The following is a 17,892-nucleotide window of genomic DNA, read 5'->3' as shown; positions in this document are numbered from 1 at the left end:
ACCAGTTCCTAGATTGTAGCAATTCAGAAAACAGACAGGGATAAAATTAGGTGGCTATATATGTATCATATTTATATGGCTGCCCATCCCACAAAAATGTGAATCGGGGCAGGAGTTATGCAGTCAAGAGAAGAGAACATTTTTTAAAAAATTTCTTCCTCTTTTATAATGTTAAAAACATAGTTTTAGGAGGTTTTGATTAACAAAAACAAAACAAAACCTATATTTGACAATTCCACAAATGGCAAGATACAAATATTGGAAAACAGGAGGCAATTCAGGACAGGTTAAATTTATCAGTTGTATGATGTACTTTGAGTAGATCAGCTTTGTCTTTTACTAGACAAAGTAAATTTGGCAGATTTGTTATCGAGGTTCTTCCCAGTATGACATATAAAATGGAGAAAGAAAGAAAAAAGTTTAACAGAAATCAAATAATCAGAATGGGAGGAGGGGAAAGCAAAGGGAAAAAAAAGAAACTATACACGAAAACATTTTTAAACAACAGGTTAACCTGTTGTTTGACCACCTTAGTAGTATTGGTGAGATTTTTCTCTCTTTCATATGAAACAGATGAGAGTAAATATATTTCATCAATCCAGGATTTAAAGCAAGTAGTTACAGAATATTTCCACTGAAACCATTTTTAGCTGCAAGCCATCCAGAGTTTTTCATACGTTCCAAATTTTTGGAAAATATGAATTTTGGTATAAAGCTCAGCCTTACAATAGCATTCTTGAATCTTCCTTTTCTTCCCAATCCATAACTTGTGAATATTAAGGTAAAAGGAAACAACCATGGAACAGTCCTATGTCCATGTGATCATATGAGGTTGACGCCTACCTCTTAATAAACCTTTTTCAAGATATCCACTAGGAAAAATGCTTTGTTGATTTGGATATAATTAAAGATTAAAGGTGCATATTTAACATTCTTTAAGACCTTAACTCATTGTTATGCAGGATATTACAACTCCTTGTTTCAATTTTCATGCAAATAACTGGCATCTATCTTCAGAATACTCTTCAACCAATCAGTTTAGCCACAAACTTGAAGACCTGTTTAATAACCAAGGGCAGAGAAAGTCTGGCAGATAGTGTCATCTGCAGAGAGTTTGATGGGTCAGAAGATAGATAATTGAATGACTTCTCAAGAGGCATTCAATGGTAATAATCTAGAGAGCTACCATCCATCAGTACAATAATATATTTATAGACCAACTACGTGTAAGCCTCAGATACATTGGCTGGTAAAGGTTAGTATGAGGTGAAAGAAGCATCTCTTTGGCAACAGGAATTCTTCCAGCTCACACAGTTGTATCTGGACAGATAATGCTGTTTAGATTTAAAGATAATACCTGTATCAGTTGATGTTCCCAAGACATAGCCTTTCAGGTTTGAGGCATAGGTAGTTTTGGACCATTCAATTCTAAAGATCTTTGGGTCTCTGAGAGGACTTGGGGTCAGGTCTCCAGCTACATTAGTAGCTCTAACATGCTTAATTTCCTTCCATTGAATGCCAGAATTTTTTAATAAATTAAAAATAAAAGCAGCAGCAAATTGCCAGGGAAAAATAGATATTCCCACCCACTTGTACTTACACAGCCCTTTTAACATTTAAACTTGGTGGATTCATCTAGATATACTTGTAGTATATGTCTGCAACTCATGATAGCATGTATGATTTATGCACAACAATTTTGGGGTTTGCCTAAAGCATGGGTGTCAAACGTGCGGCATCACATTGCCGTTACGTGATGTTTTGCGATGTTTTGTCCCTTTGTGGAGTTGGGGTGGGCATAACCTGCACATTTTACTTCTGTTATATATGATAAGGTATAAGAAATGTATAAAAACATTTCAGAAAAACAGGCCCAGATACTAAATGCAAGGCACTTCATCCTTTTTTGTTAAATAGGCAAGTATAAACAAGAGTTTCGAAATGTCAGTAAAACTTAGGATATCAAAGATTTTTCTAAGCCAATGACTTTATATTTTAATCCATTTCAGCAACTTACCAACAAAATAAATGAAGCATTTTCCCCTTGATGTTACTTAATGAATAAGCACATTTCTTAGGAATAGGCAAACTCCTTATCTCTGGTAGCTGCTGTTTTGTAAACCCTTAGCAGGAAAGATGAGTACATAGCACTCAAAGACAGGAAACAGACAATTAGGCTGAGGTAAATAAAAGCTCAACTTTTGTTTGATGCTTTGCCCGTCTGGTTTTCATGTGTATGAGGCTATTTTATGTGGCAAGCCTGGAAGTTACTTTGGAAACACCAAATTTAATTGATACAAATTATCTTAGCCAGTTATGTTCAAAATCCTTAATTAATTAAACATGTATTTGGGATCAACCTTGGAACTTCCTTTCAGTGGCATGTTTCAATCTTGGAGAGTTGAGTTTTTGTACTTGAGCATATTCAAGTATAGTTTATATAATGACTAAGTATCTGGGAAGAGAACCAGTTTGGTCTAGTGTTTAAGGCATCAGACTAGAAATTGACCATGAGTTCTAGTCCCACCTTAGACACAAAACCAGATGGGTGACTTTGAGCTAGCTAGACTCTTTCTCTCAGCCCTACGAAGGAAGGAAGGAAGCTAGGTAGCTAGCTAGGGCAAACAACTTCTGAGAAAACTTCAGGGACTTTTCCAGGCAATCTCCAAGAACTGAACAACAAAATACCTTGAGATTTGACATTATTTTAAGACTTCCTAGTCATCCAGTCAGACTTCTAGTTGCCTGGACCTGTTTGATGGAACAAGAGGACAATTTCAGGGAATAGGCGTGGGACAACAAAAAGCTACAAGATGTCAAGGGCAGGGTTGCGAGTGCTTTGTGATCTTTTCTATACCTTTAAACTAATTTGATGACCTCAAGTTTGGTAGAAAATACCACCCATAGATTTGAAGTAAGAGTCAACTGCCATGGCAATTAGCAAACTTAAATCCTTAAATCTTAAACTGCCCAGAGTTTTTTGGGACTGAGCAATGGACACATATACATTCAACAAATAAATAAATAAAATCCTTAAATCTAACAGGAAATTTACTGGCTTCTCTTTTGTCTCAGACAGCAAAGTGTCTTGGATTGAGCAAACTTTTCCCCTTTATCCATGATAAAGCATCATAGAGGAAATTCTGAAAGATCAGTTCCATGAATTTGTAATTTAGGTGTGTGAATCAGAAATCATTCGTTTTGGTCCCATGTTTCTGATCTATAACTAGTTTTCTCTAAACCGCTTAGGATAATGTATACAAATATAGTGCCATACAATTGAATTTTATGCGGGTTGTCTCCTGCGCGACTTGCATTGGTTGCTGATTGCTCTCCGGGTGAGATTCAAGGTGCTGGTGTTGACCTATAAAGCCCTTCATGGCTTAGGCCCAGGATATCTGTCGGACCACCTGCAACCAGCATCAACCTCCCATCACCCAGTGCGTTCTCACAGAGAGGGCCTACTCAGGGTGCCGTCGGCTAGACAATGTCAGCTGGCGACCCCCAGGGGTAGAGCCTTCTCTGTGGGCGCGCCCACCCTCTGGAATCAACTTCCCTTGGGTCTTTGATTGGCCCCGGACCTTCGTACCTTCTGCCACGAGCTTAAGACATGGCTGTTTAAATGCCCTAGCCTGGACTGATGGGGTCTACTGTTTTAAATTGATTTTAAATTGGTTTTAGTCTGTTTTAGTATGTTTTAATGTGTATTTGTTGGAATTGTTTCGCTGATGTGAGACGCCCTGAGTCCTTTGGAGAGAGGGCGGCATATAAGTCCGATAAATAATAATAATAATAATAATAATAATAATAATAATAATAATAATAATAATAGGGAACAGGTCATAGAAATCAAAACATACAATTACATGAAGCACCCTGTTTAACCTTATAGATTTTTAAAATGTATTATGGCTTACATTTGTCTGTATTAGAATTGATTTAAAATGTATGCAGCTATGGTCTGCTAGCCAGAACAGTGAGAAGTTCTTGGGCAGCCTACCATAGATCTTCTTGCTGTCTATACCTGACTGCTTTGGAATTCCCCTCTCTATGTTAACTGCCAAACATTTGCTGCAGAAACACAGTAGGGTAGGATGCACTGTCTTTATTTATTCAATTTATATAGCTGCACATTCACATACACTGAGCAGCTTATAATTACTAAACTGTGTCACTCTTGGCTATTGAATGTCTATCATTATTATAAAGGAATATTGGAAATTTGGAAAGGTAGCAGCAAGTTTGAGCAGCTCTATTCTCTAAAGAATATAATAAATCCTGTGGATCTCTTTAAGTGAGGGCTATGTTTTTTTGGAGTCATTAACATGAATATAAGTGAGCACTGAACAATAGTTTTTCACATAGTTTTTGTTTAATGTTGTTAGACAAGAATAATGGAGATAGATTGTGGCCCATATTTTACAGTTCCTCATTTGCAGCTGTTCCTAAGACATTGTTCTAAAAAAAAAAAGGATTGTTAACATCGTTTTTCTAAATGCACTTACCATGTTATAGAATAAAACTCATTGAAAGCAGTCGGACTTACCATTACATAAATGTATGTAGGATGGTGGGTTAAATTATCTGTTCCTACCCAGTTCAACATAATTTATATATTTTTTCTACAGGGGTAGGATATGTTCAGCTAAATATGCAAATGGCCTTCCTTCCTTCCTTCCTTCCTTCCTTCTTTCCTTCCTTCCTTCCTTCCTTCCTTCCTTCCTTCCTTCCTCACATAAATATTTATTTTATAAATGGAAACACCAAATACAGAAAATGAAAACGTTTTTTGCACCAGCATCGTATTTTCAGAAGCAGTTTGTTATGCATTAGATCCCTATTTCTTGTTTAATTTTTGTGAAAATGGAAATAGAGGCACTTAGATTTGCATTCCACCCTTTATTTGTTAATGCTAATGAGACTCATACAAGTGCATCAGGACAAGTCCCCTAGCTTTGATCTTGGCTTAAATTTTCCTGGCTTGTGAAATCTCTTAGAAGGGCCATTTATTATAGAACTGAGTGCATATCTTCTGCTGAATTACACTATTCATATGCAAGCAAGTATGTTAAGAGAACATTTACATGATGACAGGTCCATGCAATGCGTTGGGGGAGGGTGGCAAGGAGCCTTGATATCGGGTGGCTGCTAAAAACTCAAGATTTGTGAAGTAGGATAAAGTGATAGGGGAAAAGACATTATTAGTTGTGGGAGTGGTAGTAATGATATAATTACTAATATCACCTTTTGCAAAGTATAAAATAATTTATGTTATTTATTCTATTTCCTCGTATCAAAGCAAACTTGTGTTGCGCTTTTTAATGTGATCATTATTTCTTCAGAAATTGTTTTATTTAATTAAATAATTAAAAATAAAATGAAGTACTTAGGGCATCTGTAATATAACCATTGTCCCCTAAATGATGACTCTTCAAATAGGAAGGGAATATCTTACATTTAACATAAGATGCTGTTTGGTATGGAATGTCAGGAAAAATGATTTCTTTGGAGAAAGTACTTGATCCAAGTCTGATTTAATCTCAAATAATTTTATGAACAGAGAACCAAAGACTTAACTTTGTCTGAACAGCATCTGAACAATAGACTGAACTGGCATACCGCTCAGGTGATCAGTGTGGTGAAACTACTATACTCCTGTATAATTACTTAATTGTTTTTAAAAGTGTATCTATGCATATGAGGTATCAAATGCATATATTATTAAAATGTGCCTTTATCAAACTTCTTTAGATATAAGAATTGGGACTTTTCAAAATGATCCATTTCATAAGAATCTTGCTCTTTACTTATTTATTCATTTTTGCTATCTTTCTAGCGGATATTATATAGCTGTTAGCAATCCAAATATCTTGGTCCAATAAATATTACCTAGAAGCTGGGAAAATGTTTGGCTTCTATAGACCTACTGCCCATGTTTTATTAAATATGATTCTTATATATGAAATAATTGCTGCCATAACCACAATTTTCTTTATTATTTTCTCCCCTATTTCCCCCCATCCCATCCCCTTGGCCGGTCCACAAAGCCAGAAAAGTTAGGGAACTCTGATCTAAGGAAAATTGATTAAAATCAATTTTAGATGATATTTTAAAAGTCTGGGATAATATAGGTGCCCAAAAAGCATGTTTTTCCAAGGACAGCCTTCTAGAGACATTTGATAAGGTCTTCTCACTAGTTACTGACTGCCAAATTTGTTTTAAAGGAGGAATAAGGTAGAGAAAAACTTAAATGTACTTAATGTATGAATATGTACGCATAAGATTATATTTTAGCTGTCTAGGATCATAGTATATTACTATGATTAAAATAAATAGGGTTTACTTTGAAGTACATTCTTAAGCTATGAATAATTAAGGAAAATTACATTATTCTGGCCATATGGAAGTTTTATGCATCTGATGGCCTTTAGAATGGGGACTGTAAAGTATTTGGTGGTGATGGAAAACTTCTCCAACCTACTAGAGATCTGAGTAATATTACCAGAGGTGGTATTCAGCAGGTTCTGGAGAACCTGTAGCGGAAATTTTGAGTAGTTCCAAGAACCGGTAAATACCACCACTGACTGGCCCTGACCCCATCTATTCTCTGCCTTCCGAGTCCCAGCTGATCGGAAGGAAATGGGGATTTTGCAGTATCCTTCCCCTGGAGTGGGGTGGGAATGTAGATTTTACAGTATCCTTTCCCTGCCACGCCCACAAAGCCACGCCCACAGAACCGGTAGTAAAAAGATTTGAATCCCACCACTGAATATTACACTTCTGTATTAACAAGGAATGTAAAATATGTTTGATAAAAAAAATCTTTATATACATAATTCTCAGTAAACATATATGTATGTCTCATACATATATGCATATATGTGTGTGAGAGAGAGTGTGGCTATGGTTTCTGGAAGATTGTGGTAATCATTTTTTAATAAACATAGAAATTCTCAATTCTCCCCCCCCCAAAAAAACTATTCATTCTGTTATTATTCCTTTAAAACAATATGTAAAACATTTTGCTTTCACATGGGGAATTACCAGATTTTCTTTTCTTTTCTTTTTTTTAGTTTCATGTTACTTTGTAGACAACATTCTAATCCTATAATGGTGTCTTTGAGACATCCAGTTAATTCTGTATTTAGTAAATCACATTCAGTTTGATTGTTCTTCCACCAAATAGAGTACTCCATGAATTATGGTATGATGCACAAGGCAGAATGGTATCCTTAGAAAGAGACACATAGCTGGTCGCTGCAAAAAAAAAAAAAAAGTTTTTCAAAGTTTTATAAACTCAAAAATAATGAAGCGCATATGGCACACTCAAGCATAGTACAGGTACTCCTTGACCTTCAACTATAATGGAGCCTGCCCATTATGATTGTAATTCGTGGCAGTCATTAAGCAAGGCACCCATATGATGTATGACCATAATCCCTGCTCTCACTATTGCACCATTAAGCAGAGCATGGAGTGCCTCATGGGTGGTGGAAGCCATGGAAGGCCAAGCACAGGGCCAGGCCCACACTGCAATCACTCCCCAACTCACAGATGGACTGCCTGGGCCTCCCAGAGCCACTTCCATCCCCTGAGGCACCTGTGCTTTTTTCCCACCCTACTGGAGTCCCACAGGCCATAGGACTCCTTACAATGGTCGAATTCTCCTTTGAAAAGCAGGTGAGCCACTACATCGTCTTTCTACATGGAGGCGATGTGACACTGTACATGAAGCAGGACCCATTTTGGGGCCACTCACAATTCAACTATACTGTATTATACAGGGTGGCTGAAGAGTGGATCGGCCAGCTACCCTTCCAAGTGGGAGTAGACAATATTTGAGTGGTATGATGAGCAGAGTCAATTGCTTTTAACTTCACCATTCATTCTCTTTTATTTCTTTTTATTGTAGAGGCAGAATCTTTTTTTGCCTTTGATTGCATTCTCGCTCTCTCCTCTGCTTCCCTTCCCATACCAATAACTCCTATTTAATGAAGATGGATATGGAAGTAATTTTTACTGTAAACTAATTGTAGCCTTGACACACATTGAGTGAATCTGCGCTGTTATCTTTCAGTGTCACCAATCTGCTCTTAAAAAAAAAAAAGCAATAGTACCTGAAATAGTGATGTATTAATGCTTTAAGGCTGGTGAAGAAAAAATGTTATTAAGTAATTTGGAGCATCCCCATTAAATAGAGCAAGTTGATGCTCCCGACATTACCTTAGAATTGATATTAAAACACATGCTTTTTAAAGAAAAAAAAAAAACCTTGCCTTTAGCTTTTAATGTCTCCAATAAAATTTCAAAATAAATGAAATTTATTGAAATCCTGAAATTAGTTAAGCCTAAATATGGCCATATATTTCATGCGCCAAACATACATTATGGCATTCTGCTGTTTTAAACATACATAAATCACTTTTACAAAGTCAAGGGAAGTGAATGAAGATGAGTTGGCTGTGAAGAAACATTTTAAGTTTTCCTCTTGTGGTCTGGTAAGATTTAGATTTAATGGGAACACTGACCCTTTCTAATCCAATTAAAATGCCCCATCCCAAAAGGCTTATTGGTTTTCTGATGGCTTTTAGACATATTCCTGCCTTTTGGCAGGTGATTTTGTGGATAGGGACATATGTTTGGGTCCATATACAATATAGTGAGGGAGCCAGTTTGGTGTAGTAGTTAAGGTACCAGGCTAGAAACCAGGAGTCCATGAGTTCTAATCCTGCTTTAGGCTTGATAACCTTGGGCCAGTCACTTTCTCTCAGCCCTAGAAAGGAGGCAATGACTAACCATTTCTGAAAACCTTGCCAAGAAAACTGTAGGGGCTAGTCCATATGCAATTGCTCTGATTCATGGAATCCTAATCCATATTATTTGCAAGGTTTTCTGTGCCATAGTAAACAATTTGCTTTTTCAAATCTGATCTTGGTTATCATTTATATTTCTGTAGATATTATTACATTGCTTTCAAAGCACATGAGAACCCTTCTCCAAGCAAAGAAAACTGCATCGCTATTCTTCAAAAGGCCAAGTTAGACAAGTGGGCTCTTGGGAAAACAAAGGTAGGATAAATTCCATTTCAAATTTCTTGGAGCTGAAGATTCAATCACAATGAAAATCCTGTAATATTTAGTACTGTTGTGCAAGATATTCAAACTAATGTTATCTTTAAAAAACATTCTTTACAACTTATGTCTAAAAGCTGATTGTACTGTATTTCTTGCAGTATAGTCCCTTCATTTAAAAGGCATGGGACACTGCTTTTCAAAAGACATGGACATACCGTATACTCTCATAAGAAAATGGAATTATGTATTGTGGTCCATTGGCATTCTTAAGGAATCCCTTCCCTTTTTATATGAGAAATACTTGAGAAACAATAGTCTTTCTGGGATGCTAACCCTAGAAGTAAGGAACATTCTCAGATGCTATTGGCAGTGTACAATAAGAGCCAGTGCTATAAACAAGAACCAATTGGTAGACCTGTTTATAGTTTAGCAGAATATAATGTCACATCTAACAGTTAATTCACACAATCTGTTTGTTCTGGCATGGATGCTCCTCCACCTATCATGTGATGAGGACATGTCCTCATGACATCACCTCTATCTATGAAATGGCTGCTAAGACAGTGTGAAGATGATCTTAGGTGTTCTTGTGTAGAATGTTGTTTGCATCTGGTATTGAAACATGCAGTATTCTAATAAAAATATTTAAGATCAAACAGTATATGTACATTTATTTTAAAGAGACTTTTTTTAATTTATATTTTTACCTGAGTGTGAAAAACTGTGCATCAGGTGGCAGCTTTTGTACGGTGAAGCTAAATGACTAAAATAAAGGACCAAAGTGAGATTTTGAAAAATAAATAAATCTTTAGATAGCTTTCTGAAAAACAAGGACTGACCTTTGTAATAAAGGATGTGTGGTCACTATATCTAAGAGATGAAAATTCTATGTAGTCCAACATCTCTTTTCCTAAGTACATTTGGAGAGTCAGTAAAGGGGAACAAATGGCACCAAGTGTTTCTCTTCTACTTTCCCCCAAGCACTTGATGTCTACAGATATGCTACCTTTGAACATTGAGTTCCATTTGACCTTCATGACCAATATCCTATAATAGTGCAGCGCCTCTTGTAAAAATAATTTAAGCTGTGACTTTCTACATATCTTGAAACTTAGGTAAGAGGTTTCAAATAACCTTAAAGCATCCTGAAATAATTCCAGCCTATGACTATTGCCTTTCCTATTTGAATTAATATTTCATGATTTTGTTTAGTTTTGTTGTTTTGAAATGATGTATGACTATCTTGGCTCTTCTGAGCATAAGTGTTGAATTCATTTCAATTTTTTAAAGCTTTGCAGTCACTGCCCAACCACATAGATATTGCATTATGTACTAGAGCCTGGACATCAAATCAACCTGCTATCACTTCATGCAAATGTCTATGCTACATCCCTATTATAAATAGCCTAAAGATATTTTTTTCATGAAGAGTTAGCTCAGTGGCAGTCTGGCTGACAAAATGGTTATATATACACAGCCTACAGTCCTCTCAAAAGTCACCTTCCTGCAAATGTTCCTAGAAGTTACTTTAGAGAGAAGCGTCTCCTTTCCCATTCCACTTGCTTTCTGCATTGGGATCTGAACTTAGATTTGATATTGCTTGATTGATTATGTGCCATCAAGTCACCTAGCAACCACATAGATAGATTTTCTCCACGACATCTATCTCTAACTTATTCTTTCAAGTTTACCCTTGCTGTAGTCATTGCCATTGTAAGGAGTCCTTGCTGCTGATCATCCTCTTCTTTTTCCTTCTACCTTTCCCAGCATTACAGATTTTTCCAGAGAGCTTAGTCCTTGCATAATGTGTCCAATGTAGAATAAGTGGAGCATGGCCATTTGTTCCTCAAGTGAGAATTATGGATTGGTTGATTCAATGATCCATTGGTTTGTTTTCTTGACTGTCCTCAGAATTTGTAAAGAATTCTTAAATTAGAGTCTTCCTTAATACCAAAGTTCAAAGACATCAATGCTGTTCCTATCCTGCTTCTTTCAAGTCCAATTTTTGCTTCTATTGAATGTCATAGGAAATACTATGGCTTGTATTTTTGACCTTAGAAAGACAAGTAATAATTATAATAATAAATTCTGCTACAGACATACACACACACACACACACACACACACACACACACACACACACAGAATATATTGGTCAATTCAAGGTGGCTAAGTAATTAATACTTCTGCCTTCTATTTTTCCCACAACAACCTTGTGAGGTGTGTTGGGTTGAAAGAAAATAACTGGCCCAAAGTCACCCAGCCATCTTTTATGCCTAAAATAGGACTAGAAGTCACAGTCACCTGCTTTCTAAACCAGCACTTTCACCATTATACTGTACCTAGCTAGCTCTCATCCATTTCAATTTATGCATTTTGAGGACACGGGCACTAGGTTTGCCAAAAGGAGTTCTGAGCTGAGCTAAGGAACAACATATTTTCCATTAGAAAGAACAGTAACTATTCCTTTGCAAAATGCTACACTAATGTTGCTTGGAAAGCTGCCATCATCCTGACAGATCAGATCAAGCCTCCCTTTCTTATCACACTGTAGACCTATCTTCGTGAATTAATTTACTGATCTATCAGATAATGTGATGTTGCTGTTTTGTTTCAGGTTTTCCTGAAATACTATCATGTTGAACAACTGAACTTGTATCTGCGTGAAGTTATAGGCAGGGTGGTGATAATGCAGGCTTACACCAAAGGCTGGCTTGGAGCTAAAAGGTACAAAAAACTCAAACAGAAAAGAACCAACAGCGCTATTACCATTCAGTCAGGTAAATATTCTGGGTTTTCTATAACACTGAGGATTCCAGAGTTTCAAATTGTTAAATTGCAAATAAAGTGTCTCTTTGGTTTTTTTAAATACAGGTAGTCTTCCACTTACAACCGGTCGCTAAGCAACCAGTCAAAGTTACAATGAACCCTGAAACAGGTCTTACGGCCTGGATTCAAAGTTCCAATGGCCAATTTCCCTCCCCTGCAATCATGTGGCCTCATTTTGGATGCCTGCTAACTGGCCCACATTTATGGCCACTTACAGTGTCCTGTAGTCACATGAATATTGTGTCCAGTTCTGGCCACCACAAATACAAAAAAAGATGTTGAGACCTGGAAAGTGTGCCAAGAGTATCAAAGATGATAAAGGGTCTGGTGGCTAAGTCGTATGATGAATGGTTGAGGGAACCTAAGTATGTCTAGCCTATCAAAGAGAAGGATCAAGGGTGGCAGAATAACTGTCTTCCAGAACTTCAGGGGGTGTCACAAAGAAGAAGGAATAGACTTATTCTTTAGGACACCAGAGGGCAAGACAAAAAGTAAAGGGTGGAAGCTTGTCAAAGAGAGATACAATCTAGAAGTAAGGAAAAATTTCTGACAGTAAAAATCAATGAAATAGTTTTCTGGGGTTGTAAGATGCTACATCACCGGAGGTTTTCAAAAACAGACTGGACAACGATTTGACTTGGATGGTATAAGACTCCTACCTTGAACAGGGGGTTGGATTAGAAGACCTCTGAGGTCCTTTCCAGCTCAATGATTCCATGATTCTATGAATACAATTTAAAATTGTATATAGTCACCTGATGACCCACTTAGCTATTGTCCTTACTTACCACCTGTAAGTTACGTTTGAAAGTCAAGGGCAACCTGTATACTACAACCCTTCACCTTTCTTCTGGAACTTTGGAAATGGATAGTAGGAGAGACAGGCATCCTATGAGCCTGATGTCAGGATAATTGGATGAGATCTACGGGTCATCTGCTAGAAAGCCTGCTCTTAAGCTTCCTGTTCACTGCATGGATGTAATCCTTTTCCTTGAGATAAATTGTTTGGAAACAAAACATTCATATTTGAATATATTTATGGTGTTAGAATGCCATAATCTTTGGAAACAAATGTTTCTAAATATTTTTTATTCTGTCAGTGCCGTATCTGATACTAAGAACAGTGCAGATAGACATGGACCAGGTTTATGGCTTATTGCAGTTTCCTTAGGGAAGACGTACACTACAGAGTATCTGAATAGATTAATATGAGTGATGGTATCCATCTGTCTTGTCCTTTGACCTCTTAATATATATTTCTGATATTAAAATGGCTTGGCATTTGTAGGAAGATAGAGTTAGATGCTATTCAACTGCCTCCTCTTGTCTACTTCTTCAACAATTCAGCTTTATTGCTACAATGTTTATTTTAAATATAATTATATTCAGCAGTCAATAACTACTCTTGCGTATTTCTCTGCTGGAGATGCTAAGCCTAATGACAGAACATGCCATGCAAAAAGTCCATAGTTACAGGGAAGGAGCTTCTGAGACAGATTCTGATCATTCAACAGGCTGTTCCACTGGGATAGTGCCTGGATGGGAAGGGGGTACAGATCACACTGTGGCACATTTCTCATTCTATAGACTTTTCCTTTAAACCAGTATAATTCACAACATATGACTTTGTATTTTTAGCCTGGAGAGGATATGATACTCGCAGGAAGTTCAAGGATATAAAGAACAAAAGAATTGATGCCGCTATTCATATTCAAGCAGGTAATTAAAACAATATTTTCACAGCTGACACCTATTTTACTGTGGGTGATTTCCCATGCCAGTCCTTGTGTCTGATAGGAATAATGTGCAGCCCAGACAAAAGGCTTTTAAATTATGATCTGTTCAGATGACTGCTTTCACTCTAGTTGACATGCAGTGGATTCAGACAGCCAGGGAAAGTGCTCAATCTGACCACAGTCTACAGAACCAGTTTATAATATAAAATCTGTGTTTAATTGCACTGATGACCCGAAATGTTGACTAGTGCTGCCCTTCGGAAAAACATCATAGTATAATGAATGTTATTGTCGGATTGGAAGAATATGTACTGTATGCCCAGATAAATATTTGGATTACAGAGAGTCCTCAATTTACAACCATTTGTTTAGTGACTGTCTGAAGGTACAACAGCTCTAAAAAAGGTGACTTACAACCAGTCCTTGCACTTATAACCATTGTAGTATTCCCCATGGTCACATGATCAAAATTTGGTTGTTTCACAACTGGCATTGCTTTAGAATGGTTACAGCATTAGTGACCTTCCTAGCTGGCTTCCAACATGCAAAGTCAATGGGAGAAGCCAGATTCACCTAACAACAATGACAAAACTCAACAAAACTCATATAACAACTGCCTTGTTAACAAAGGAAATTTTGGTCCCAACTGCGACATTCGTCTAGGACTACCTGTACTCTGTGCTGCCTAGGATTCTCTTTGTATGTTTTCTGCTATTGAAAAAAACCAAAAACTGTAATGTAAAGGTTAATGTAGATTTAATTTAAATGTTAAAAGAAAAACAAAGCTGTAGTGCAGTTTGGGATTCTTTCCATCATTGCTTTGGCCATGCAAATCTAAACAGGGCCAAAAGATCTGAGCAGCAGAATTCTTGGCATCTATTAGAATTTTCTGGATCTCTTTGCTGCCATGCAGCCCAAACTGGGTAGCTTTGCGCTCACAATTCTGAAAGAAAATGTTGAAATTCAGTCTTCAGCCACCCAAACCTTGGCCCCCGTATTCTATCTAATGCTTCACTACTGTCCCATTCAGGCTATTCAGAAAATACGACTTCAGCAACAGAGTGGTCAATGCCTGGAATGCACTACCTGACTCTGTTGTTACATCCTCAGACCCCCAAAACTTTAACCTTAAACTGTCTACCGTGGACCTTACCTCATTCCTAAGAGGTTTGTAAGGGGGCATGCATAAGGGCACCAGCATGCCTACCGTCCCTGTCCTACTGTTTCCATTTAGTCTTACTCATTTCTTATGTCTATACTTATACCTGTTTATATGTATATGTTTATATATTATGTTCATACTTATACTTGTTTTTTCATACATGCTTGACTGACTAACTAATTAACTAACTAACTAAATAAATAAATAAATAAATAAATAAATAAATAAATAAATAAATAAATAAATATTCTGAAGCAAGAGTAAACCTTTTTATGAATATTAATATGAACATAACTAAATCAGAAGAAGCCCATTGCTTTGTGACAGAGTATCTGCTTTGCTTAAAAAAATCAAGTCCATGGCATCTTTTAATAAAATAATCTGACTGTTCTTTATTTTAGGCTAAGCCATAGCATAATAGCAGAGGTGATGTTTTGCCTGTAGAAATTTGGAGTTCAGCCCCAGATCGCCCAGTTAAAAGAATCCAGTAATAAGGGTTCTGGAAGTGTTTTATCTGAGATTCTGGATAAGGTTTCTTGTCCGTGAACATACAAATGAGCTAATAGAAAGCAATTTCCTAATTTGAACTATTGGTATGAGAAAAAGAGCCCACAACTTTGAACAGAGAGAAATGTTGCTTTGAACCTTGTGATAAGAAATGCCTGTAAGGATTAAACTAAGCATTATCCAAATCATAGGAGGTGATATGGGGGAAATCAACTTGGGAGATGGATGGAGACCAAAATATGCTGAAGGAGGCAAAGTGCTTAATCTTTCCCTTCACAGTTGCCTTTGTACTCCAAAATGTCTCCCCAGCTGCTCTTATTTGCATAAGGAGGTTCAGGTTTTTTCCCCCTTGAAAGCAGTTGTTTGATACGGCTGGTGGAAGGAGTGAGATTAGGAAGAAATGAGAGGTTAGGAAAGGGTTAATCACTTTGGGCTTTATTATTTTTAAACCCCAAGGCCTTTTCAGCCCTACAATCTTAAGCAGCTTGACTCCTGTGGATAAACTGGCTAGAAACCAAGCCAGCTTCAGCAACCCCATTTCTGGAATCCAATTCCTTCCTCTACTTTGGCTTCAGCAATGGCCAGATGTTTAGACTACCTGTAATACAGCTATTGACTGGTAGATTACTACTCCTATCCATGCTAGAAAAGCAAACACCAATCACTTTCTTTTTCTAGATACGCCTTTGATGACATGTCGTTTCCCTTGACAGACCTTTTGTATGAACCCTTTCTGATGACTCCAGAACCATCCTTCCTTTTGAATTTGGCTAGGAAGGAAAAGTAAAAGAATCTTGTCAATGTCATTTGGTTACTTTTAATGTATAGTGGAAAAAGATGGGGGAGCTGGGATCTTTGGAGGACATCATAGGTCCCTATCTACAAAACAAAGACAGAGACCTAAACTTGCACTGGAATAAATGGTCATTTGGTTCAGTCCTAAATTACTCCCTCTAGATTTTTTCCCCTCTTAAAAAATAGATTCAAGGTTTTTTTCCCCCAATCCTGTCGATGTCATATTTTGTCAAAATCTATTTCTAGAATATCTAAGTATTGCATTATTCCTTTGTCCCTGAGGAGAAAACCACCACCATATATAAAGGAAAGTGACTAACTGTTTCTAGAAGTTACTGGAAATTGTCACTTTAAGAAGTGAAGAGTGAACAGAAATTCTAAAGCATCACTTCCAGGATTAGTAATAGGAAGCATACACACTTCATCAGGCCCAGCCTGAAAAAACTTAATTCTGGTGAATAAGAAAAGCTGCTCTCAGAGAAGACCACTTTTTTTCATTTGAATTAAATAGGAAACTCAAATTACCTAAGGAACTCAGCCAAATCATTGGTTCATCTAATGTACTGCTGTTACCAGAAACTTTCCAGAGTTTCAGGAAGAATTGTTCTAGTCTTACTGGAGACACCAAGGATTGAACCCAAATTGGTCTTCAAGAAAAGGATGTCTTCTACCACTGACTATGACTCCCCACTCCCACCCCCATGTATGCAATTTCTTTTTTCCTATCTGGATCCCTATGCTAAGAATGACTTCCGATTGAATGTTCTGAAGTCATTCTTAGCATAGTAGAGGCTTGTTCATTGAATAAGCCCTTAGATAAGGGCTAGAAACCTATAACTTCTTTCCAGTAGGAGCAACAAGATGGTTCAATCATATCCTAAGTTGAGAGTGCACTGAAAATGCACTGATAGTGTACATTGATTCATACAGTTTTTAAAATGATGTTTGATAAGGATTTTAGAGATCTGCACAAATTGATGTATGTGTATGTGTGCTTTTATGTTTACACACCTTAGGAGTGCAACACAGTGCATTTTGTTTTGTTTTGTTTTAACATCAGAGAGACTTTCAGTAGAGTTTTCCCTTTCTGTCTTCTGCTTGTCTGGAAGAATAGGCAAAAGTTACTACAAGATGTAGACATGGATATTCGTGAAATTAGATGCCATGGCATCTGGGCATGTGCCTCCAAATGTGTCTTGGTTGCATCTTGTTTTTACAGTCTTTCCTCCCATTCGTGCTTGATAAGGGAAACAGTAATTGATCCAATCTCAGCAAAAAGTCACATGAATTCCGAGACCATGGCATAGCCATACTATAAAATGTATATAAAATGCTTGGGGTAGTATCTCTAACAGTATAAATAAATATATTTGGCTGTTGATATATTATGTATACTTGCATCAGAACATAGGAATCCTAAAGAAAATTAAAAATTTTTTAAATTTTTTTGGAAGAAAATTACTTTCTTCCAAAAGTATTCTGGGGGTTACTTTCTTATACAATTTATGAGATGCATTGGTAATTACTTTTTAATGTAAAAATGGCACATTTTACTCCAGTTTAGAACACTGATATCTGGACAGGGAGATAAATCAAGAGGCTGTAACATAGACAGCCTGTAGAAAGCATTAAAAAGCTGCATATGAAATTTCATCAGAGTACTTTTATTCCAACCCATGTTATAAAGAGTTATTTGTATTGCTTCTATGGGAGAGTTGAAGTTGAGTGTCAAATCCCTCTTCCTGAAAAAAATTTTGGTTGGACACTGTCTACACTATGTTTCTGAATC

General features: G+C 36.9%; 1 protein-coding gene across 1 annotated transcript in view; it reads left to right on the top strand.

Annotated features, from left to right (window-relative positions):
- MYO3B (myosin IIIB) overlaps window positions 1-17,892 on the top strand; it is a 226,414-nt gene that overhangs the window by 149,294 nt on the left and 59,228 nt on the right. Inside the window, exons 25-27 of the mRNA XM_070956912.1 lie at window positions 8,957-9,068; window positions 11,692-11,854; window positions 13,542-13,622. Of these exons, the coding sequence (XP_070813013.1) occupies window positions 8,957-9,068; window positions 11,692-11,854; window positions 13,542-13,622 (356 nt within the window). The remainder of the gene's footprint in view (window positions 1-8,956; window positions 9,069-11,691; window positions 11,855-13,541; window positions 13,623-17,892) is intronic.

This window comes from Pituophis catenifer, unplaced genomic scaffold, assembly GCF_029215685.1.
Source record: "Pituophis catenifer annectens isolate HBS135680 unplaced genomic scaffold, rPitCat1.0.hap2 SCAF_1, whole genome shotgun sequence".
NCBI lineage: Eukaryota > Metazoa > Chordata > Lepidosauria > Squamata > Colubridae > Pituophis > Pituophis catenifer.
The sequence above is the reverse complement of the archived record's forward strand: the minus strand, read 5'-3'. Positions and strand labels throughout refer to the sequence as shown.